This window comes from Sparus aurata, chromosome 2 (assembly GCF_900880675.1).
Source record: "Sparus aurata chromosome 2, fSpaAur1.1, whole genome shotgun sequence".
In the NCBI taxonomy this organism is placed as follows: Eukaryota; Metazoa; Chordata; class Actinopteri; order Spariformes; family Sparidae; genus Sparus; species Sparus aurata.
Window position 1 is genome coordinate 11,203,306 of NC_044188.1, and position 26,516 is coordinate 11,229,821.

The 26,516-nt window shown below is 41.0% G+C and overlaps 1 protein-coding gene across 4 annotated transcripts in view; it reads right to left on the minus strand.

The window, feature by feature from the left end:
- Window positions 1-9,485, minus strand: part of igsf9ba (immunoglobulin superfamily, member 9Ba) — a 73,300-nt gene extending 63,815 nt beyond the window's left edge. For 3 of the 4 annotated variants that reach the window (XM_030392437.1, XM_030392439.1, XM_030392444.1), the window contains exon 1: window positions 8,983-9,485. In XM_030392437.1, coding sequence (XP_030248297.1) covers window positions 8,983-9,046 — 64 coding nt within the window. In that variant the 5' untranslated portion in view covers window positions 9,047-9,485. The remainder of the gene's footprint in view (window positions 1-8,982) is intronic. The other variant, XM_030392438.1, reaches the window with a different exon arrangement.
- Window positions 9,486-26,516: the final 17,031 nt, after the last annotated feature.

The window sequence follows — 26,516 nt, forward strand, 5'->3', positions numbered from 1 at the left end:
TAACTGGACCTGCGGTGAGTGTAACATCAACACGGTCTCATATTTCACTTCTATTATTACAAGCAGCGCCGCACGCTTTCAGAGAGATGATGATGATCTAGTGGCTGGGAGAGCAGCTCTGTCCAACCAGAACCACATGATCTGAAAAAACTGGCTTTCCCAGAATGCTCCAGGCTTTGTTTGAAAGGGAAACTCCGCTGGGACCGGACCGGCTGAGGGTAGGAGGAGAGGTGAGAGGAGGCGGTGGGGGGAGAGAGGAAGGGGGGGGCATCACCACCAGAAAAGAGCTGGCACATGCCCAGTACTGAGAGTCTGCCATCCACAGCTTGAGCACAGGCCCGCTCCTAAGCTCATTACCAAGCTTTACTCTTATGATTGTGAGCGAGGAAGTACGGCAGCAAGAAATATGAATAAGAGAGATGAAGTTGTTCTGTTTGTCGGCCAGGGAAAAATGATGAACCGGCCGGACCGGATCATTTCAGAGCGGCTTGGCGGGCGAGTTGTAGCGTCAGTCAACCAAATATGTTAAATACACGTACTTACAGTGCAGGTGAGAAGGGAAATGACAGACCGCTGCTAAAAAATGAAGATTAATAATGACAACTGAGAGTTTAAAGTGTAAAAAGGGGTCTGAATTGGGGTTTTATTAAATGTAGTTACTGAGCTGCATGAATGCTTTGTGCTGCATCATCGTGGTGGTTCAGCTCTCGACCTTGTGTTTTTGTATTTTACAATTACTGAGGTGCTTGTACTTGTTGTGAATACTCTGCTTTATACGGCTACTATAACGTTTTAGTTAACTTACATTTATATCACTGCTATAGATACTGGTACATCTTTGATTAAACATTTCATCACCAATCTAAATGTGATACTTTCCATCATTGTAATACAAAGTAGCATATAAAATAGCTCCACCTTGACAGATTGAAACAAAAATGGGGCTCATGTGTTAAAGCATCAGTAATATTTCACAAACAAAGTACTTACCTTTGGCTCTTTTGATACTATAGACACCTTTTGCTGCCAATACAACACTGATTTAGTTTAGTTACGTTTACTTACTAGTTTCTTTGCAGATTCAGCTTATTCAGCAATTATAGGCTGTTTAGTTGTGATAATCAGATATTACTGTGGGCAGGGCATTGTGTGAGAGGATGTTAAATCAGTAGCACATTTTTAAATTAGGTCATTTCATCTGCAATCTGACAGAAAAATCAAAGATGCCCATAATCAGAAAATGCTGAGAATCACCCAGGGTCAATAATTGGTTCTCCCCTACTTCATACTATACTGATGCTTTCTCAATTAAGGATTTCAACTTTAAGTGTTTGTACATTGTGGTATTACTTGTATTTAAATGTATGTGTTCTCTCAATCAAAATAATGAAAGCAAACTACGTAGTTTATTGACGTCGTGACGTAGCGTGGGATCATGGGAGTTGTTGTATTCATTGTTGAACAACCATCAATGCAGATGAGAATCTATCTGATTAAGTTCGCGGACAAGGTAATGTAGTAAAGTTTGATTCACTTTACGATTAGTGATGTTCACCGACTGGGGTTTCACCCGGAAGTTATAGCGACAGGCGAGCAAATGAAACGCACTATTACTTTAAATAGATTTCTCTGGGTTGGAAACATTTATGTATTGACGTAATAATTACACAACTTAGCATTCAATGTAACAATCAGGACAGGAAACATGTTGTACATCATGCACAGAGCAGCATGTACTCATAGTGAGTAGTCTAACAGCGTAGCAACACAAGGTACTCAGCAGAGAACAAATCCAGGGCAGTGGCAGTTTATGACTTCTGCTTCATGTTTCCCTGACTGCTCTGTGCACCTGATTCACTTCAAAACCGTTACTGTTTTATAATTCTGGCATTTAATCTGCTCTTCATTATGCATTTATAAAAAAAAAACAAAGATGCACAACTTTTCAGCTGTTTCTCCTTCATCAGGAGCTCGTTCCAGCACGAGGAGCTGGAGAAGAGTCACGTGACGTGTTTTAATTTTGATGGCACATAAAAATATTCACAAGGAAGAAAGAAGAAACATTTGCAGGGCATTAATGGCCATATGACTACAATCATTGAAAAATACAAGAATACAAAGTTTCGGCACGTCAGATCCATAAACACCTCGGGCCAGGAATTCAATCAAAACCAACTTCATTCTTTAAGTTCTCTTTTTTCATATTGGCAGTACTGAAGGCAACGTGTCCAGGGGATCCATCATTTCTGTGCACTGCAGCTGTGCAATGCATCCTGGCAGCGATGCAATGCTTTTCAAGAGACAGGGCATCACGTTGCCCGCTCCATTCCCACAAAATGAAGCGCTGCCGATCTAAAATGAAGACAGGTTTAGCAACTGCGAGCGGCCATGTTGATCCAGTTTGACTGCCCGGAGCAGACAGCCCACGGTGGACACTGCTTTTAAATCAGACTGTCTCAACTAGAGTTGACCAATTACCCGGCCTGGACAATTATCAGCGCTGATATTCAGCATGTTTCCTGGTTATCGCTGTTTTCTTGTCGGATTGTCGATAATATAAACACCTTTAAAACTGTGCTACTTTGGCTCTGATGCAACATCCTCTCACACTATGTCCCGCCCACAACAATTTCTGATTGGTAACACTTCACAATTAAACAGCCTATAAACACTGAATAAGCTGAATCTGCAAAGTAACTAGTAACGAAATGTATCGAATAAATGTAGAGGAGAGGAAGTGTAAAGTAGCAGAAAATGGAAATAATAAGGAAAAGTACCAGGAAATTGTATTTATGTTGAGAATTTGAGAAAACTTTATTGGTTCATCATAGGTTGTTCAACATTTCTAGTCTCATTGATTTCTAATAATCTGGATCAGTATCTGCCCTGAAAAACTCATATCAGTCGACTCTTAGCCCCATCCTCCTGTGGCACTATATCATTTAGTGCCCATCATCAGGCTGTAAACACTGAAATACTGCCAGTGCCTCTTAGGGGTCATGAGGGTTTTGACTGTATCGATGTTGAGGGCCAAACAACTTCAGTCAAATTGACAAATGTGATATATCAACATCAATCATATTTAAGAAGAAATTCAACCAAAATTGACTTATGATTGTTCCTCAGAAAAGAGTAGATCCTTGACGACAACTAAACTGTATATTCTGGCGCTGTCTGAGGATTGTATTATCATATTTAACAAAAAACAGAAAAGCAGTCACAACATAAAGCATCACTAGATTGCCTTAAGGCAGACAAACTCATCCCCTTACTCATATCATTAAAACTTTTGAGAACGCAGCAGAGTTTGTCAAATTAACACACTGCTGTCAAAACATTTCCTCCACCATCTCATGGAAATCAGCCTCACACAATGTCCCAGACAGCTCCAACATCCAGACAAAAACTGAAGACAGCCCAGTCTCTCTGAACTGCAGTCTGAAGACAGACTCCAGACACAGTGGGAGGGCTTTCAGACGCTGCCTCGGCACTACTGGGAGGCCTCAGATATGTGACTGGCAGCTCTGACACCTTCACAAAATACTGTCTGCCACTATATATCTCCGTCTTTGAAGGAGCGCGCCTTCAGAAGGAACCCAGCGACGAGAACAGGCGTGCCAAGCCCACGGTTCACGAGGGATCTCCAGATCCGTGTGGAACATCAAGGAGGAAGCGCACAGGAAGGGAATGACAGACGAATGCCATCTGGCCTCGAGCCAGTTCAACAAACGCTTAAAAAACACCAAGTCCCAGCACAGGACCTGAGAGGAGAGCCATCAGTGACTCAGGCTGAAAATAGTCCTTCAAATATACCACTCCCCGACACTTGCCAATGACATTTAATTACTTCTGTATTGCCATCAGCGTCCCTCTCGCGTCACCTTGATCAGTTGCCAAGTCACCGTTGACTTTGTTGAACTAACCTCGAGTCTCCCCGTCCATATGTTGCCTCCCCAATGGGCACTTGGCACAAGGAAACTTCTCTGACCGTCCATTTAATGTGACTGATGGCTCCTACCTGAGCTATTCTGTGAAAAAACACTGACTTAGAGGTAACTGGGTGGAGAAAAGGGTCCAGAAGTATGAAGTAAACTCATCTAATTACATCTTCTGAAGGCTTTTTGTAATCAAGTTTATTTTTCTTTACTCATTTTGTGATTCATTTTTTTCTGATTAGATATTCACTCTAGAAACTTTCATCTTGCTTTTATCCCCAAGTTGAATTCATTTTTTTTTAATGAAACAACCAATCCACAGGCTAACACAACAGCTCGCTGCAGAAAAAAAAACGAGCACTTACAGCGCTCGCCAAACGAATAAGAGGACTGCCAAATTCGTGAGATTGTTGACAAGGTGCAGGCGAACTTATCGGGGGCAGAGAACAAGGCTGTTCACCACACGTTCAGAGTGGAAACAGCCTTGTGTTTAAAAAACGCAATGAGGTGCGTTGGTGGGGGCGTATTGTTTTAGAAATCAGATCCAGAAGGCTGGTTTGAGTCATAGATCCATGAGTTTGACACACAAAAAACACAGCAGAGCGGGTTTATGATAGAGCGAGGAAGGGTCTGACTTTAAGAACTTTTTATGGGTAGTCCTCCAGGAGTGTTTGACTAATGTATGAATTTATGATGATTATCAAATGTTCCGTCCCACCAGCACCAAAGCAGTGGATTCATTTGGAGGCTGCCTCTCTGCCTGTTATTAAAATAGCACTGTTGTCTGTCTGACGATGGTCTCACAAGTAGAGACAAACAATTAAATTTTTCCATTACAAAAAGGTTTTTATAGGCTGTCTATTATAGTAATTAGAAAGAAAGGGACAGGCCAAAATTGGAATCAAAAATCAGAATCAGTCATGAAAATCTCAATCTTCTGAAAAAGAAGTGTGTCAAAAATGTGTCAGTCACAGATGCATTCTTATTCCATTTTTTTTATGGACACACAAGCGCAACCCAACGCATATTTTAATGATTCAGGTCAATTTTCTCCTGTTTTACAAGTGTCCTAACAATGACTTCCTTTTGGGCTCTGCCAAAATGCAAGTGACCTACACTTAATTATGTGCCTGAACACATCGTCAGACACTGAATCTGCTGCTCTGCCAACATGACGCTCATACTTGGCCACGTAGACGCAAATTCTTGATTCATAGATGGAGGCGGTTATGAGAACAACAACATACCAATCACCATGTAAACATTTCAACATGTCAAAAGACTTGATGTTCGACCCCTTTATAAATCAAAAGTCGACATGGTTGACATCCTGTTGACAAAAATGTTGACACCCATCAGATTTTGTGTCTGGATGCTGTCGAGCGACTTCACCTTCCACTTTCAGCACCATCCTGCCAGCCACAAATAATCCCAGCTAAACTTGACCCATTTAGGTTTTTCAATTTCCCCTAAAGATGAAAACATTTCATGCATCTGGGACTCGGCTTGTCAGACAGACTCTCTATGAACACAGCTCAGCATGCAAGTGCGCAGCTATGACGCTCACGAGCAATTATTTTTTCCACTTTTTTCCCTTTAATCATCGGATAGTTCCTGCAGACAGTTACAGTCCACACACTAGATCGCTATGAATCCTAATGACATCTTACAGCACTAACGTCAAAACTGATGTTAAATTAGATTTTCTTTTGCCATCAAACACAGATCCGTTACCGTAGACTATATTAGAGAACTGGATGCAGACTGAAGCTAATGCTAAAGTGCCTTAATGCTGCATTCATTCTAAAGGCAAGCAGGGGGTGACTCCACTCCTGGTTGCAAAAAGAGGTACAATTTTATGTAGGCTTATGATAAAATAAGCCTACTTCTTACTTGATTTATTACTTCAGTAAACAGTTCCCCAACAGTCTTCATCAAAACAGCATGATGTAGATTTTGAACGTTTTGGTCCAAATTACAGTAAAATAGACGACAAACCAGGATATGCTTTAGGAAGTGGCTACCTTGTGACGCTCCAACATATCCTCATACCTGAACGACCTGAACAGATCGACTGCCAGTGATTCCCAAAACGGGGTGACTGTTGCATCGTACCAGTCAAAGTCCAGTGTTTGTTTGACTAGACCATCCACCTAAACCTGCTCCTTATGCAGACTTTGACACTCTTTATATTCCATCACCTGACTTCCTCCAAATTAACAATAAACGCAAATATAGGTTGTAGTAAGTGGGATTGAAAGTCAACCTGTATAGTCGTTTTTCTGCTAAGGACGAGCTGGATTGACTCAAAAAAACAAGATGGCAACCCCTGTAATGCAAAACTCAAAGCTTCAACATGTTAGTCTACAAACTAAGAGCGACATCACGGTTGCTGAGTCCACTTTTCTCATAAAGTCTTCAGCTGTTACTAATAAAAGTTCGCCATATACACAACGAGGTGCAGACCACTGTGAGTTCAACGAGTTTGTCCACAGTTCAACACATCAACTCTTCTCCTAACAACAACTCATGTCCAAGATACTGTAGAGTATTATCTGATTGTGTTTGGTAATTCAGTATTGTGATGTTTTATTTCAGACTTTCTTTGTAACTGTAAACTGTTTTTCTGCCACCTGCATCCAAATCCTAACATCTCCTTAATGTGGAATTCTGTTTTTACTCAATGCATGTTGATGTATTATTAATCAATCTACAAGGACATGTTAAAGCATCCTGCCCGTGTCTTACTGCAAACTCGTCTCTCCTGAATGTTTTGGAGACAGTTATATTTAAACCATCTTTTTTGATGGATGTTCATCCGTACATTTGTAATCTGATTAGTATCTTTCATGCATGAGGCCCTGAAAAAAATAATTAAACCACTTTATCAGTGTTCTTACCTTCAGGTGTGACAACGGAAAACCCATCAAATTTTCTTCATATAGTGTTTTTTCTAATTGGCAGATCAGGGTGTGGACCACCATTTTAATGGTTTGATATCGAATACAGCAGGATGGGATCATAGCAGCTCTGACGAAGGAGTGACACACAGCTGACATGTATAGCTTTTGTGATTTCAGCTTACTTAAATACCCATTACTTTAGGTTGGACATTTTGGGAGATACACTCCCTCATTTTCTTGCTGAAAGCACAAAGACTGGAAAACAAGGGGTGACAGCTAGCCTACTACTCTAAAGCTCACCAATTACCATGTTTAATCTGCAAAAAAAGCTAACATTTTGTGACCCAGGACGAGTGACTTCATGGAGACTCTGCTGGTTGCCAGGCGACGACAAGACTCCAGGAAGTCACTGCTCCCCGCCGAGAAATAGTCCCACAAGTAACATCCCTTCAAACCACAAACCAGTCGTTTTCACACTATGGATTCAACGAACGTGTTAATACTAAACAGACATGCTGCTCGGTTGACATTTGTACAGGGCCGGGCTAGCTGTTTCCCCTCGTTTACAGTCTTTATGCTAAGCTACGCTAACCGGCTCGTTGTGGCTTCAGATTGAACGGGCGGATGTGAGAGTGGCATCAATCTTCCCATCTAATTCTCGGGAGGAAACCAAACCAGCTGATTCATCAATGTTTCTCTTTTTAAAAAATACTTATTTTCTAGCGCATATTTCTTAATTGGTACCTTGCACGTGTCTTTCCTCAGATTGTCGATGGACTATGCTACAATTTATACATGAAAATAACAATTTAAGACATTGAAACTGCATGATTGGTGCCAAAAAACATTCAAGTCTAACAGGAGGTTAGTGTGCTGTCTTGAAAGATGAGTTGACATGATTTTCAGAGATTCTCTGTGGCACCAGACTGGGTTCAGACACCATATTCCGGGACACAGTAGCTCTCATTTGTAATCACAAGCAGACTGCGTTGTGATTTGTGACTCTCTGGTTGCAGCCTGTAAAGCCTATTCAAAAGTAAATCACATCCAGCGCGGTGCCGACGCCAGACAACACCTCTGAGTCGATATTATTAAGCCTCGTCTATGCCTTCATGAAATGGAGAATTTCTGCTTTTTTCCAAACAATCAAACGTGATGAAGTTCCCACATTAGTGCTTAGCTCGGACCTGGCTGTCATCAGCAGCAGACCAGTTTTGACTGGGTATGCGGGGGTCATTGGGATCAGTTACCAGGCGACAGCTTGGCACATGTCTCCCTCATCTGGACACCGGTGGAAAAGCAAGGTTAAGTAAGTACATGGGTCAATACTGAGAGTGCTGAGGAAAAAAAAAAAATCAGAACAAAAGGGATATTGTGCAGTTTGTTGCTCCGGGAATGACTACAGTTCATGAAATACTGGGAGCAAGCATCAAGGCGAGCCCTTGCAAAGCCCTGTGTGTGTGTGTGTGTGTGTGTGTGTGTGACCGGTGCATCACACACAGCAGTGTGAGCGTGTCCATGTGCAGTGTGAAATTCGCCATATGATTCCCATGCATGCAGGGAGAAAAGGGCTCCATCCATTCATGAGTGCATTTTATCTGACGCGCAATGCATTATTTAGTTACTTTTCCATCTTGAGGGCTGAGACGGTCACACCCCTCTCTGGAGAACTCAAATGGGACTGCTTGGCTATGATACAATGCACACATCTCCCCTCCTCTACAGGCTGCAGGGACCTTATCTCCAATTTGCTCGTTGTTTTATCACCCACAACGAGAAACACTGTACTGTGGATATATCACAGCACGGGGCCTAAACCCACACCACACACAGACACCACACACACACATACACAGCCACATCAATCAAGCCATCTTTGTCATGGGCCAATCACCACATGTGAATTTATCACATATGATGCAGGGCCATTTCAGGACTGAACTTTCACGTGACAGATGATGGTGTTCAGCCATTTGTTAAGAATGAAGGCAGCCAACCACACTTCTTTCATGTGAAGATAATGCAATTAAAAATTTAAATAAAAATGCAATGCGATGAGGGGGAAAAAGGCACCAGCAGGCGCACACACAGGCAGACAGCAGAAATAATATGTGCGGCACAAGATATATTGCACTTCAACTCACCTTGAGCGGCCGTTCCTCTGGTGCTGAATACACTTGCTATCAGAGTGGCCACATACCAAATCATAGTACTATTGCCGACCAGCTATTACCACGCAAAGTGCCCCGTTCAACCAATCTCTCATATTCGACCTTGCACCTCACGGTCTCTTTAGCAAAAGCCCCGTTCTCATATCCTATTCTCTTTCCTCGTGGCGTTTCCCTTCATCCCTTCCCTCCCCCGTCCTTCCATCCGCATCCTCTCCCGAAGAGACAGAGCACCTGCACCGCCGCGTTTGTAGTAGACGGAGCCGTTTTACGAGCGCATAGTGAAACCAAGTGTGAGAATGCAGCCACAGGTCCGCCTCTACTGTCATCGGATTGGCTGCTGATTGAGGCTTTGGGGCGTGTATTGGTTCTCCGTACGGCCCCGCACCCGAATGACAGGAGAGCGGCCGTGCGCCGATTCAAGGTGAGTTGGAGCGTGCCATAGTAGTGGAGCCGCAGTATCATGCGCATTGACGGAGAGACGTGTCCACATCTTTAAATACCTCTCCTTAAAGCTTGTTCCCCCCACCCCACCAACACCACCCACCCACCCCCACGTGTGCCATCACCGCCCCATCATCCATTCATCCCGTCATCGTATCAATATCGGCACCATGCAGATGTTTACTGTATGTGCCATGAAAAAAAACGAGGGGAGGGAGGGGGCGCGGAAGGATGGATGGATGGATGGATGCATGTGGTGGTGGTGGTGGATGTGTGTGACTCATCTGTCGCTCACCCCGTAGCCCTCGGCTGTTGTCATGTCACTGTCACCGACATTAAACCGCTCTCACTGTCTGGCTGTATATGATGGGTGTGGCGACAGATACAATACAGTTAGCCTGCTTTTTTCTTTCTTTCTTTCTTTCTTTCTTTCTTTCTTTCCCCCCCTTTTTTTTCCTCGACGGCCGGGAGAGAGGGTGAGGATGAGGACGAGGATGCAGCTCCATCACGCTGCCCACTGCGCACACATGGTTACCGCTGATAAGGCTGCCTCACACTCACTCCCCCTGTTTTTTCCTACATGCATGACCACAGGAGGATTCATAACGCCTGTGTGCCTCTGGCTGCTCGACATCAGCTCGGATCTGCGCTCGACGCCGGCCGCTGCGTGCGGCTGGGGGAGATAAACATATAGGTGATCTATCACGGCTGTAGCCTCGGAGCCATATTCAGCAAATCCTCAGCAGAATTTGTCACATTTTCGTCTCGACATTTGTCTGTCTGTCTCTCTCCCCCACCCCTCCTGTCTGTGTTTTTTTTTTTTTTTTTTTTTTGGAGACTGTCATGTTCCTGTCTGAAATCAGAGGAAATCTATAAAGGCGTCTAGAAATCAAAGATACTCTCCACTTTTTGTCCTGCAGACCTTTTAGTTTTGCTGAGTAATGTTTCCACAAAACGTCTGAACATTTTTATCGCTATTTTGCAACCAGTTCAGGGTACATGTTGACCTGGATTTGGGCAGCTCTTGGCAATATAATCTATGAAAAGCCTAACAACCTGCAACTTTGCTTGTGTATGTACTCATATTAACACATCTCATGTCCTGGCATTTGTGTCTGTCCCTCCCCTCCCGTCTGTTTTAAGGCGACTGTCACGTTTCTGTTTGAAATCAGAAGAAATCTATAAAGGCGGCTTGAAATCAAAGATATTCTCCACTTTTTGTCCTGCAGACCTTTTAGTTCTGCTGAGTAATGTTTCCACAAAACGTCTGAACATTTTTATCGCTATTTTGCAACCAGTTCAGGGTACATGTTGACCTGGATTTGGGCAGCTCTTGGCAATATAATCTATGAAAAGCCAAACAACCTGCAACTTTGCTTGTGTATGTTCTCATATTAACACATCTCATGTCCCGGCATTTGTGTCTGTCCCTCCCCTCCCGTCTGTTTTAAGGAGACTGTTACATTTCTGTGTGAAATCAGAGGAAATCTATAAAGGCGGCTAGAAATCAAAGATATTCTCCACTTTTTGTCCTGCAGACCTTTTAGTTCTGCTGAGTAATGTTTCCACAACACGCCTGAACATTTTTATCGCTATTTTGCAGCAAGTTCGGGGTACATTTGGACCTAGATTTTGCTAGCTCTTGGCAATATAATCTATGACAAAGCCTAACAACTTGCAATATTGCTTGTGTATGTTCTCATGTGTGTCTATCTCTCCCCTCCCATCTGTTTTTTTTGGGGGGGGGGGGAGACTGTCATGTTTCTGTCTGAAATCAGACGAAATCTATAAAGGTGACTAAAAATCTAAGATATTTTCCACTTTTTGTCCTGCAGACCTTTTAGTTCTGCTGAGTAATATTTCCACAACACGTGAACATTTTTATCACTATTTTAAAACCTAAATAACATTTAGTGTCTCGATTGAGCAACCATGAGCTGCCAGAACAGCTCAGTGCCCCTTGTCGTGTGATCTACAGTAGGATTATACCATTCTTCCAATGATCTATGATATGAGAAGAAGGCTATAGACCATATTTTGCAGTTCTCCAGCAGAGTTTGTCACATTTTCGTCATGACATTTGCCTGTCTCTCCCCTCCCTTCTGTCGTATTCATGTCAGAAATCAAAGAAAATCTAAAAAGGTGATTAAAAATCAAAGATATTCAGCATTTTATCTGCAGACTTTTTCAATTCCTGCAGTAGAATCCTGCTGAGTAATATTCAGCATCACAGTCTGGTCTTACAGCTCTTTAGCAACTAAACCAACCATTATAATCTTTACAAACTTTCACAACTTGCAATGTTTCTTGCCCATGTCCTCATATAAATAATCACATCAAATACAGATGGAGTGACAAATCAATGTAAAACAACAACTAGATGTAAAACCCTTTACCTTCGCCAAGGCCAAGCAGTCCCCTTTAATTCAATCAAGCCTATACAGAGCTGAATTAAATGTACTCATTTAAAGATACTAGCCAGCTGAATACATACGAGTTTCATCAGGATCTATACATTATTCCCTGATATTGCTATTGCATGTGAGCAAGATATTGTCCTCAACATGACGTGTGAGAAGAAAGTCACAAAAAAAGAATAAATTAAAAGTTCCTAGACACAAATTAAAGAACAGACGTGTAAAAACATTCATGTAAAAACATTTATGTGTAATAAAAACAGTAAGCTGTGATAAATACCAAAGTGTGACCAATAGTAAAGTGCAATTAAAATGAACAGTCATCAATTATCAGTCAGTTCATATCGGTTCAGTGATGTGGAGGGATGGGGACAGGATTCTGTGACTATTAGGGGATCTGATGGCTTGAGGAAAGAAGTTATTGCGTAGTCTGGTGGTTCTGATGCTCTGGTACCTCTTCCCAGAAGTCATTACTGCAAAAAGATGATGGGAGGGGTCATCTTTACTGCTGGAGGCCTTCCGGACACACTGAGCTCGGTGGATGTCAGCTATGGCAGGAAGCGAGACACCAATGATCCTCTCCGCCTCTCTTTTTACTATTTCTGCCTTTTCTCTTATCTTTGGCTCTTAATGTGAAATCAGGATAGGTTTACAGCTTTAACTCAATCATGAAAATTGACACTTCTTCTCGTGAGACGCACATATGTCATTTCTGCTACTAGGGGTCTCTCAGTCAGAACAAAACAAAAGACTGAAGTAGTGTGGGATCATGGGAGTTGTTGTTCTTCACTGCTGATAAAAATCTATCTATGTGACTCAGGCAGAACTGTTCCCAGATGAGGTAATTAAAGGTATTTAAGTTTTCATTGACGTTACGTTAAGCCACGTTTTCTGAGAGGTAGCCAAATGAAACGCACCGTTAACTTGAGCACAATTACAGATGTCATTGTTGGTCGGCATTTTGATTCAGAAATGTTCCGTATTATATCTTCAAAGGGACGGGGACTTCGCTAAACAAAGGCAGCTTCCTACACAATAGAGCAATGATCAGATAAGGATGAGGTAACATCTGAGTGATGCTGCTCAGCTGAGCTCCTCCCTCCCAGCTGCACCTCGTACTGTACATGTTTCACTGTAAGCAGGCAGAGACGGGAGATCCAGTGTGAGAGAGCAGCTGGAGACTCAGTGGCGTCTACATCCGAAGCTATGAGTCATACGTTATGGATCCTAATTATCAATAGCTGTGTGGCAGGGAGTTATTGTGTAGTCATCCAGATGAGAGCTGCATGGAGGAACTGTTAAGTCATCTTTGAAGGTGGAGCATCCATCAGATTCTCCCAATTACTGTCAGGGGAGGTGTGACTGCTGTATGGCAAAACAAGGTCACATCATGTACGCACACCTCCCCTCCTACCCTCACCTGAAGTTACAGAAGTGCTGACACAACACCTGAACATGCTGTAGACCTTCACCTGCAGTAGCACGAGCGTTGGTCGGTATAAACTCTGTTCCCACGGCGACACACACATGACATAATGGCATTTGGTTCATAGAATGGAATTTTTTATTTTTTTCATTTCCCTGATAGAATTTGATTTCCTTCCAGCAGAGGAAAGATAAGAACGGTTAAGATAATCTCTTATGCAACCAAACTATTAGTTCTGCGGCTCTGTTAGGGGAGACTGAGGTTGGCTCTGTGACCAAAGGCCAGGGAGGGAACGTGGATGTTGCTACATTTTGAATGCAGCGGGGGACAATCATATTCTTTGTGACATGCATAATTCATCAGACATTACTGACTTTCATGTGCATGTTTGAACTTGCAGCCTCTCAGTGATCAGAAAAAGGATTTATCCCATTAACGATCAGTGTGTAGAGCTGATTTTTCCATCTAATTTGATTCATTGTGATCTTAATTGGTTTTGTTTTTAACGTTGTTATTTTACTCAGGATCTGATATGTACAGTACGCCATAAAGGTTAAGGCTAAACATCAGCCTACAACATGGGCAGGAGAACTATAATTGATCATTACATCATAGATGTGATCAGAGTATACCATCAGAAAGAACATTACATGGGGTGATTAGCCTGCTAGCTACCTAGAATAGCCAAAAGTTTGCTAACATATAAAGATTGTGTCTCATTTTCTGGTACATAATATGATAGTGACTTACAGTACAGTGCTTGTGTGGCGTCTGGGCTTCAATCTGTGAATTAATTTTGTGGAATTGTAGAAAAGACTGAATGACTCACCGAGCAAAACTTCTGCACGCCTGTGGCTCGACAGGTGCGTAGGAGACCGAGACCAACGGTCGGCAGAATGACTCCTGCACATTGTTCGGTTCATTTGAGATCAGGAGTGAATTTTAATAACACCATTTCATGTCAAAGACCTTCATCATCATATTATTCAACAAAAATGAGTGAGGGGAGCAGAGTGCGTGTTTTCCTTCTTCTAAAAGAATGAATGAAAAATCTAATCCATGATTTGAGTTTTTTTCTTTTATTAGTATGGACAAATGAAAAAGTAATAATCTCATGTCTGTTCCATTTGAATCAATGGTTTCACATATTGATACTTAATATTACACTTACAATGAGTTGTGATTGGCTAGTGTACTCATGCAGCATCAAAACAACATGAAAATCACAGATGTTGACCACTGTCCCCAACACTATTTAGCACAAAGTGACTATTCAGTTATTACATATAAAGTAAAGGGGAACTGTTTTTCAAGTGTTTGTGAGCTGACCTTCCCCTCTTTACTTTGCTATACAGTAGAATGAAAAATACAGTTTTATTCTTCCTTTAAGCAGCTTTCGATTTCAATTAATAAATCAGCATTTTTCTTGGCTCACAGGTGCTACAACAAGGTAAGATTATAATCTCTGTATCTGCTGTCTGTCTGGTGCATGACCAAAAGAAAAAAAAAATGGAATAAAAAATTAATGGATATTTGTCTGCACACTGCAGCACATTGGTTTATTTTTAGGGTCATCGTCCTGTGGGATCGTCTCAGTCTGTCACTCTGTGAGTAGGCACCAAAAGCAGAAGAGTAGATTAAAAAAAGCATTCTTAATCCATTATGTTCAACTAAAATCCGAGCAAATTCTTGCACTGTTTCTTTATTCCCGTGTCGTGTGTCCTTACATCGGTGTGACTAAGCATGGCCCCCGAACACTCCCACAGACCGGGATGCTTTAGTGACAGAGACATATGGATGTGTACGCTGAGAGCCTCGTCCGCCATCGGTCCTTCAGCCTGCAGCTGACTAACCTGCCTGCACCAAACAAGATGTCATGCACGCCAGCTGCTGAACAGATGTTCTGTTGCATGTCTGTTTATGGTGCTTTACACGCTGTGTATGTCCTTACAGCCTCCAACTGCCTCACAAGTATAATTCATGCTTTCGACCAGTAGTGGTCAGCAGTGTTTTACACAAGAGACAGAACACTTTTCAGCTGCTTTATTTGTGGGTTGACTGAAGTGTTGCCCAGAGGAATGCGATGTTAGAATCAGTCGGTGATGTGATTTGGACCACTTGAATAATCAAGATGTCTGTCTTGTAAAAAATGCCTCAATTTACTGTAATCAACAGAAACTACAATGTGTACTGTTCTGCACTGTAATACACCTTTGGATGAATCACTTTATTATACGTTAACTGCTGTGGCTGGAGTGACAGGAAATGAATGGGCAACTATTTTTCAGTTCAGTTCACTTTATTCTGTTTTGGTCATCATCATTATAATTCTCTATAATGTATGCACATAGAAATAAATAAATAACAAAAAAAGGGCTGAAGTTTTAGGTCATGTTACCTACATCTTTTTACATATCCTATGAGCAGCTCATATTTTATAAGGCTTAAAATAATACACAATATGAAAGAAACAATAGTAAAAGTTTTTTGTCATCTTTGTTAATAAACTGAATATCTTTGGGTTTTATGGGGTGTTGGTTGAGTAAAACGGGAAACTGAAGACACCAGCAGGACATGTTTTACTACTGTCTAACCTTATAAAGACAAAATGATCCATTATGAAAATAATCTAATAAGCAGATCAATTAATGATGAAAACAATTGTCAGATTCAGTCCTCATTGCTTTTTTAGTCCACCTTTATTCCTCAATAAGAGCAGTAACGCTCTATTTCATGTTCATATATAGGACAATAAAGGTAAAGATACATAAAAAAAAACATGTGTAGCAAAACATACATTGTATATATAAAACATATGATACATTACATGTAATAAATACCTATAGAAATACATGTAATAAAAGGAAAGAGGACTGAAAATCTGTAAGGTTGAGTACAGTTACATTACTCAAATACCATTTACCATCGATGTTTTATGCATTATCAATACCATGCTTCAATCAAAGTGGTCTCTGGTCACCTCTCAAAACCTGCGTCAGGGTTTCCATTGGCTTGTTTGTGATCAAATAGCATTATTGGCTACAAAAATGCAGATGGAGGTTTTAAATATTGATTGAGTACTTGGTGTAAAAGTACAAGTATTCCAAAAATAAATTGCTGTAATGTGCGTAGATAAAATTACTTACGTCCGAATCTGGAAACCACACATGATCAGCCAATGAAAAACACACACACTGCCCAGCTCAGAGGTTCTTAAGCCGTTTGATAATAAACACATTGATTATATTAGATTCTACTCTCAAGTATTGATACAGAAAAGTACAGTTTAGCATCTAACTGGAAATTCAAATGCAGTTGCAGAAGAATGTACATATATAGAGAGGGATAGATAGAATAAACAGTTCAGTAGGACAACAGAAATAGTGGAGGCAAAATGTAATGCATATGTGAGTCTATGCTGTCAGCAGGAATTGATAAATTGCAGGTAACATGAGTCATGCAGTCTTTATGAAAAGAACAATTGATGACAGTTTAATCTCAGCGTCAACAGAACATCACAGCTTTTGAAGTGAGGTGCAAAGACCTTGAGAGATCTGGTGAAAATCTGACGCCAAACTTTAACAAAAGGGTTTGTGGTTCAATCTGTGTGTAATAGTGACGGTGCAATATGAAAGGACCAACACGTGTTTTGTCCCACTGGTCGGCTGTCCTTGCACAGTATATGAGTGCCTCTCATATGAGAGGCACATTTTATTTCTCCCGCACACATCTCACTTTTACAAAGCAATCGACAACTGAACTGAGTCAAAGCAAGATGTTGGAAGCTTTCACGACCTGAGTGTGTGTGAAGTCTGACGCATAGTAAAGACTCTTTTAATCCCAAAAGGCACTCAAACGAAACCTTTAAAGAGTTGAAAAATGAAGTTACTGTGTTTACTTGTCACCTTTTTGGCCCGCCATGTTGTCTGGATTTGCACTTGGGTGCTGATGGAGACAGATCTGCATTATGTTATGATAAAAATGTGATTTGAGCTCAACTTCACTGACTTCACTTTCTCCGTCTATTGAATGACACATGCATCTGGGCCTCAAAGTCACTGTCATTCTCTGCACTTTCCCCTCAGACGAGAATCACTTGTCATGTTGGCTGGTCATCAGCGAAGCCTGTGAACAACCTACCTAAAGGGCGTATCTGTGGGGGGAACGTGGGAGTGAAGCGCCATCCTTTGTCTTTTTGGCACCCAGAGCTTCAGCGGTATTTGCACGCCGATTCACCTCAGCAGAAGTTAGATTCTGCCTATTCATTATGTCTTTGCTTTTTGACTATTTCCACACAGTAGCTGCATTCTCCTTAAAGGAACAGTTCACCAAAAAAACTCAAATGAATTAAAATGAAGACATTATCTACAAGTTTCGTCGTCCACAAAATATTTTTCAGGGCTTCACAGTAAAACAGTGTTGCAGCCTTTTTGTAAACACCTGAAGTAGATGGGGACTTGTTTTAAAAGTGAAAAATATAGAGCTCGTCTGGTGTAAGTGAATGAATCCATGATATTTAAAACTGATTTTAAAAGATGATATTTACGACCTAGCCGAATACGCTAAAGCTTAAAACGTTCAAAAGTAACCAAAAAACAAACAACAGGAAGAGCAAATATACTGGCCTTTTTAAAAACATGAATCCATACAGCTCATCTGGTGTAATCCAACTCTCCAGAAGCCCTGAGATCCCACAATGATTTGAAAAGATGTCATTTTTCTAAAGCCTAATCTTCTCTGTAGCTGAAAAGCTAACAGCGTTAGCACCCGTCTGAAGTGTTTGCATGAGCTTGACTATGCACTGAGGGCATAGACAGGATCTTATCAAATCAATTCCAGCTTCCAGAGAGTTGGATTACACTGTACGAGCTTTACGGAGACATCTTCTGTTTATTTTCAGTTGTTCATTTGACCATTTAAAACAAGTCCCCATCTACTTCAGCATTCTCCAAAAATGCTGCAATGCTGTTTTTCTCCAGATATGTTTTTAAACTTCCTTTATTGCTGCACTTAGCGCTCAGTACCACATCTACACTCATTAAAACACAACGTTAAGCTCTAGTTTATAGCTAACACGTATGGTCGCTATGGTTTCATGGACATAGCGCCCCTAATTAGTTGAATACACCCAGTTATTATTATTCCAAGCAGCAGCACAGTTACACAATATGAAAATTAAGCAAAAAAAAACCCTTAATTTAAAGCTGCCTGCTCGCCTTTATCACGCTGAAATCATCAAGTTTCTCCTGCGCGTCATGCCGTCTTCCAGCTCGCTTGTGAAAATCTATTAATACGCGCGGTGTTAATTGAGCAGTAGATGCAACGCCTGCTAATTTTCTGAGTCTCATGATAAGTTCCGTATAGTCGCTTAGCCTCGCTGACACTCCGTCGACAGCTTCTCCTCGGCGAGAAAGGAGAAGAAGTTTAATTTTCTGCGGCCTTGGGGTGAAACTGCACACGTGTCAGAGAGGGCACACTTAGCCCGTTATTGTTTTTCCACTTGTGATAACTTTTCGGAGAGTTAAGCCCATTGTAACCAATATAGAAACTTTCTGCAGCGCTCGGCAAATGGATTCAGCCTGCCAGCCAGCTGATCAGTACAGTCCATCTCCCCAGTGATTGATACTACTGTAGCTATTGAGGTTAGGCTGTTTCTTGGAGAGAGTTATCATCATTACAGCAGAATTCAATCTGTCACTAATTACCCGCGGACAGTCGTACTCATGTGATTATATTTGGCTCTTGTAATCACATTTAAATGTCTTATTACTCGTATTCTAATTTTAAAATACAAAGAGAGAAGTTGAGGAGGTGCGTTAGTGTTGTTACCCCTAAATGATTCACACTAATACGACATGTTTAAGCATATTAATCCGTTATTATACACAGAGTATGTTCACGCTTGATATATATCGAGTGGATGATTTACAAGGCAACAGCTCACATAGAGAACTGAACCTGTACACAAGAGCTGCACTTAAGTACAAATTAGAGGTACTTGTACTGTCACATTTTACATTTGATCCAACTTTATACTAAAATATTAAACTGTGCTTTTCACCCATTTGCCTGGCAAAAGATTAAAGACGCTTATGCGCTTCTTGTGCAAAGAATACCTCCAGCTTTAGTGATTTTTGAATTATAATAGCCTGAAGTGATGGATGGGGTTTTAAATTATGGGTTGAGAGAATTCTCCCAGCTCTCTCAACCCGAACTAAACTATTTAAAAGCTTTCTTGGATTGGCTGGAAAATTTATGTTGCAAGGCTGAAAAGAGGGCCGTTACCCTGAGCTCATGAAAAATTGAGTTTCTTTTACTTTTGTGGAAAACTAAACACGGCTGGAATCATCTTTTTAAAGCTAATCTGACTGACTTTTATTCAATCCTATTAATAAGTGTGTCTTGTAACTAAGTAATCCCATTACCCTGGATATAATGCATTGGAGTAGATTAAACTACCCAACCGAATATGAAGTAGTTAAAGGGGCACTATTCGGTTTTGGAGAGGAAATTCAAACTCAGGATTTAAGTATTTACGATATCATATAACTATTCATTTATTTTTTGGTTTATATTTTCCATAACTGAATCAACAAGCTGTTGTCAGAAGAAAATAATGTCAGCAGGTGGCAGGGTCCGCCACACATAAAATAGTAAAAAGTAAAAACAGCATGAAATCGTCCTTTCGTACAAAATGTCTTCCCCAGAACTACATAGTGCACCTTTAAAATTAGTTCCACATCCACTAAATATAATAAACCTAATTTCTGACATGTTCAGTTTAGCAAAACCACTTTTGCTCTGATACTTGTACATGTTGTTGCAAAATGACGTGTACTTTTACTTTGAACAAAGTACTTTCTCTTTTAATGCAGTATTTTCACAGAGTGGCATTAGTACTTTTACTTAAGTAAAGGATCTGAATACGTTGTCCACCGCTGAGTGCTGGTCATGACACGTTGCATAATTCAGCTCTCATGTTCTCTGAGATATCGACACTTGGAGGCCTCTGCAGCGCCGCCTCACACTGAGAATAATCCAACACAGAGTTAAATTAAATACCGACAGCAGATTATAAATAGATAAGGGACTGTTTCGGTGGATAATTAATTATCATGTTCAAGTGTTTGGCAGCTTGGCTCTCTCTGAACATTCATCTATTTATTCAAAGGGGTTCAAAAGCATATAAAATGAGGATATTACAGGGTTATACTTAATTTGAAAACCTTGTAATGAATGTGCCAAATAAAAGAGAGGTAATCTCTGCAGGATGATTTGGACTACATTTTGTTTTTAAAGGAGTGTACCTAGGTGTGACTATTGTAGTAAGTAAAATGATTTGTGCTGTAAATGCAGCCCTCCCTACCTCCCTCCCTCAGTCCCCACAATGTGAAACTCTGTCCTCTCCTGCTCTGTCCGTCAGCCGTTTCCCTGATCGTCGTGTCAGGGAATTTCAGAGCCACCTCCCTATCTGAACCTCAGGCGGCAGCTTCTTAACGTCCTGCTCTGAGCTCTACGATTCCTGGCTGCAGCTTTTAAAGTGAAAGCTGTAGCCGGAATGTGTGTCAGCTGCAATCTCCAGTCTGTGAAATAAAACTCTGAAGAGCACACGCCAAAAATAGCATCCCGAGGAATCCTCTGGGTTTTACATTTGGATGCGGACTACGGCTTTGAGGGAAGAATTAGATTACTGCGTGAGAGGGGAAAGAACAATAAGTAGCAGAAATATTAGCGGGGAAGGAAACGGTCTTTATGTGCACAGTAGTAATACCTGCAGGAAAGGGGGTGGAGGAGGAGGGGGAGGGAGCTTCAGAGAGGTTTTCTGATGCTCACAGAAGGTTACTTAGAGATAAGAATATCCATCAGAGAAACTGTGACAGTTATGACCAATACACAGCTATATACAGTGTGCATTAGCATTTCTTTGAATCACTTAAAGACATGGAGTGCTGTTATCAATCCCACACATGTATCATATCCTGGAGCGCAGAGATTGTGTATTACAACAGCTCGCATAACACTTTGAACCTGGGTAGTAATTATTTATGATGATTAGTTTCCACAATGTGTGTTCTTTAAAGGAAAAGTTCACCCAAAAAAATGAAGAATTCCCTCTCTTATCTCCTCCCCCCCATGCTGATGGAGAGTCGGATGAGGTTTCGTTGTCCACAAAACATTTCCGGAGCCTTGCAGCACAACAGTGTCGCAGCGTTCTCCTAAGCAACCATAAAATGGTTCCACACAGGTTGTCCTGCATCATCAAAGTCTCCTGGAGCCACGAGGTCCCATAATGATTTGAGAAGATGTTATCTACCCTCTTTCTCAGGTCCAAATCTGCATAGTAGCTGCTAAGCTAAAAGTGTCAGCTGCTCGTACCCTGCACCCGCGTTAGCAAGTTCCATGAGGGTGGAGATAAGGTCTTTTCAAAAACATTTTGGATCTCGGTGGTTCTGGAGTCTTGGGTCACGCTGGATGAGCTGTACTGAGTGATTTTATGTGTGTTTTTTTATTGGGTTGTTTTTCATGCTTTAAAACAAGTCTGCAGCTTAGGTTAAAAGCATTGGTGAGTGCATGAGCTCGACCGCACGCTGAGGGTGTAAATATTGTCTTTTCAAATCAAGTTGGGATCTCAGGTGTTTCTGGAAAGTCAGATTACTCCACACAAGCCTCATGAAACCATTTTATGTTTTTTTCATTATGTTTTTTGAACAAGTCCCCATCTACTTCAGTTGTTTAGGGGAGCGCTGCAACGTTGCTTTGCTGTGAAGCTGCAGAGATGTTTTGTGGACTACGAAACTTCTGCATACTTTCCATCGGCAAGAGGGTTAATAAAGAATTGCTGAAATTTCATTTTTCCTTCAGTGGACTATTCCTTTAACATCTCCCATAATGTTTGAACTAAGAGAAACAAAAAACATTTTATTATGGGTTACAACTCTTTGCAAGACAAATTGACACAGACAGCTTTTTTAGACGACTTTCTTTGTACTCTGCTGTAATTCCGAGAGTCTCACAGCTTGCAGATGGAAGGCTGCAGGAGGAAAATGTGACTGAAGTCTGGGCTGAGAGAAGAAAATGTGCTTGAGCCTTAGAGGAACTACCTTTTTATTTACAGCATTTACATGAGGGGGAAAATGTCTTTCATTTAACTGCATTCAATGAATAAAATTGGCAGAGCATCCACATGTAAAATAGAACACGTGTAATGTTTCCTATAAATTCCCACTTGTTTATGAGCCGTTTGACATTTTGCATTAACAAACCAGAGGCAATCTCTGTATCATGTTCCCTGATATACTGCAGTTGTCGACGCTTATTGAAAAGAATACAAACTTCTTTCATTTATTCAACCTGCTGCAGCACCTCAGTGTCATAATCTCCGTCTACGCAAAAGAAATTTGCAGTTTCATTCCACTGTATATTTTTGCATAGTAATAATAATAATAGTAGCTGATGCGCGTTTCATATCCTGTGCGTATTTCAAGAAGGTGCACAACTGAAATGGCTTGCTGGTGTTAAATCCGTCTGTCAACCTTTACAAGAAGCAGGGCTCATGGGTTTGAGGCTGGATAGACAAGTGGATATTAAATCTGAAAGCCAACAGCGGGCCTTCATATGGTGGAAGATATACATTCGCAGAGCTAATGATGCAAACAAACAGTCGCCAGGTCGTTCGACATCAACAGAGCACGAGAAATGTGTAATATCACCCATTGTTTTGCAGAAAAGGTGCCACTAATGAGATTCAACCTGATTTTCTGCACAGATTTTTTTCCCCCCGTGATCACATGTAGTTGTCATGCAAATTACAAGAAGAAAAAACAACAACAGTTCGAAGCAGAATAACTCCTCCCGGTGTCACTGCATGCGTGAAACAATGAATTGTGCTGTTTTTCAATGCGATGTAACAAAGGGCATCCAGAAGTGGCCCTGCAACAGAGGGATGATTGCCTAGCAACATATACTACCAACACTGCGAAAGAGGACGCCAGCAGGATGTTGTGATGGAGCAGGCGGATATATATATATTTTTGCATGTATTTCTTTACATTTTAGCCTTTGCATCAGAGAGAGCACACACTCCTGTCTGTGAATGTTTTCCGTCCGCAACACAGTTTTTCATTTCGGTTTGAATAAGCATGGGACATTATTTACAATATTTATATTTGCAATGATAATACAGTAATATATCACAAAATCCACCGTATGTCTCTTGAAAATCATGATGTTTACATAAGATGCTGTTGTTTGGCTGTGTCTCATGAACTGACAGCTGCAGTCATGATGTCTGGTTGAACACTGCCACCTGCTGTTCACGTGTAGAACAACCAAGCAGCTGCTGTGCAATATGTGAGCAGTGAATATAAAAACCAAAGTAAATGACATTAATTGAATCTCAGAGGGGTCCCCTTTGATGTCAGCGAGCAAAGACTTACTTGGATGCAGCTATCTGTGTGCAAAATTGAAATATTGCAAAAATATAAATCTGCCTAATCCTTTCAGTGCTGTTTTCATTTTGCACAGTCGGTGAATTTCTCTGATGGATTTATTTGTTTTGGTGACGGATTGAGGACTGAGCACCAGCACAGAGGAGAGGCGTATGCTGTCTTCAGAGATCAATGCCTGACAATATGATGCACAAGCATTTCCTGTCCGTGCAGGGTCCATCTTCCGCCCTGATGCCCTTGTAGTGATTTTTAAGGTTACGTAAGCCCTCAGTGTTGTCTTACAGGAAGCAACGTTCTTGCCATTGTTGAATCAGGACACAGAGCTGGGATTTTTTTGTGTGAAAGCAGCTTGTGTATTTGCACAGCTGTCATCATGTGTATCCTGAAAATTCACTTATGTCATACATATGGTCCTGTACGTGTCGAACAAACACCAACACAAGATGAACACTTCATTAATGGTGTCTACAATTTCTGTCAGATGTTTGCAGGGATACAGAAGAATGGTAAGACTTTGTTGGAGTCTCCAAGACACAATGTGAAACAATATTAAAGGTTTCTCTTAATCATCTCTCTGACTGCCCTTGACTCAACTTGTTTAAAGACGGGCTGATTAAATGACCATTAAACAATTTTCTCACGGATTCAATCGCTGCCCTTCAACAGCCAAAACATCTGTTTTTAAAAGGCTACGTCACACAGTCCGGTAACATTTTATACATTTGTTGCTGTGGTGTATGTTTCGTTATCTCACCTACATTTTTAGAAAACAGAAATACATTATCTCCTGCCTTTGAAATGACTGAACCTCTTCCTTACCACACTAGTGTTTTTGTAAGTTTGTAATGTAGAGCCTGTTCTGTTAGTGTCGAGAGATCAATGGAAAGCAAAAAAGATGCCTGTAATTTGCTAAATGGTTAGCTGTGATGTAAAGGTAATGTGATCTGGTGTGTGATCAGTGAATGGGCAAAATCCCTAATATGGTCCTTTAAACTTCCACAGAAATAAGTCGACACTTTTCCACAACAACACATATAACCTTGTGTTGGTTTTGGACTGTCATAGAATATAACTAAGTACTTTTCTTTTATTTATTGGATGTCTTTTCGCGCACAAAACATGAAAATGTGTGAATAATCTGCAACCTTTTGATCATTTAGTCATTTTTCATGTCGAGACATTTCGTGGTTCCAACTTCTCATGTTATATTTCATATTTCATTTGCTGCTTTTTCTTTGATTTGTTACACAAACCAAATGAATGACAAACGATTCCATTATGAAAAACAATCACTAGTTGAAAACACATCTGAGAAGCTGGAAGCAGGGAACAATTTATCAATAATCATAATAACTGCTGCATCGACTAAGCAATTAACTGACTAATCGCTGCAGCTCCAGTTTAGACTTAGTGAAATATTAAGACCCTACATAATTAATATCTTGAAAAATCTCCAGGTTACATGTACCGGCGCTGCAATCATTGGTTCCCGAAGTCGGAGGCGCAACACCCAGGAGGGTCCCTGAAGTTCTAACAGATGGGGCACAGTGAGGCTGAACGAACGAGGCATGGTTCTGCACCACTAGCCAAGCATGGACAAGTTTGTGACAGGACTCCCAGGTACAGGTAAAGCTCGATGAATCCACACCAAACGTGACAACTGCTTAAACAAAGACGAGTAAACATGACGAGGAATATCTCGTCCCTGGCTTCACCGATACAGCGGCGCAGTGTGTTTCCTTTTTGAGGGAAAATGTTCAGGTTTTTGTTTGTTTCCAAGGAGATGCTGTTTTTTTGTGCAGAGATTTTTTAGGGAGACATTTTGAAAGCAGTGATGTCTGACTGTTAAACAGTAAAAGAGCTGTAGAAGAGCTGCATGCTGCACTTTCAATGCTCCAGTTATCAAGGTGACTGTTCCTCATATAGTTTTGTACATAAGATGTCACACTGATGTTGATTTATGTATTAATTAGCGTGTGTAAGTGTTTTCATTGCATATTATCATATACTTTCAAATGATGTGTTTTTACTGGTAAAGGTTATTGAAGGGGACCAATCTCTCTTTTTACCTAGAAAGGGAGGCCTTTAAACCAACTTGACCTGCAACCTGTATTATCGACATTTCCATTTTATTCCTAAAATGTATTTTAACTTTTTTCTTGACATTGAGACTTTTTTCTCGACATTTCAAGTTTTTTCTTGATGTGCAAATTGGAAAAAAAACTTCCTCCTCTCACTTTTTCTCACCCCTGTCCCTAATACACTTCTGTATCAGTTAGCACACGTTTCCATTGCATATTATTATCTCCCTTCAAATATGTTTTCACTGGTAAAGGTTATTGAAGAATTGAAGAAAGTGGGGTCCGAACCAACCTGCCCCATGGATGAGGGGCATAAAGATATTATAATATATATATCATATCATATCTAAAGATGGATCTCCCTTCCATTGAAAAAGTATGCTGCATTATATCTCCTATCCTACAGTTTAGAGGAAACACAGTCCACATGTCCCTTTCTTACATTTCCCCTGCATATGCTTATGACAACGTGACTGCCTCATAATCTACTGGAGTGATTAGTATGAGACAATAGCGGACTTTCACTGGTAATTGTGTATTTTTGTTGTTGTGTGTGGTAAGCTTTTCTGTACTTATCTAAAATCTTCCTCCTGTAATGGTTTTGGGAGAGGAGGAGGAGGAGGAGGGAGAGGGGGAGGCGCCTAGAGCAGTGGCCCCGCCCCCTCGCCTGTCAGCCCGCTCTCAGGGCTCCCCC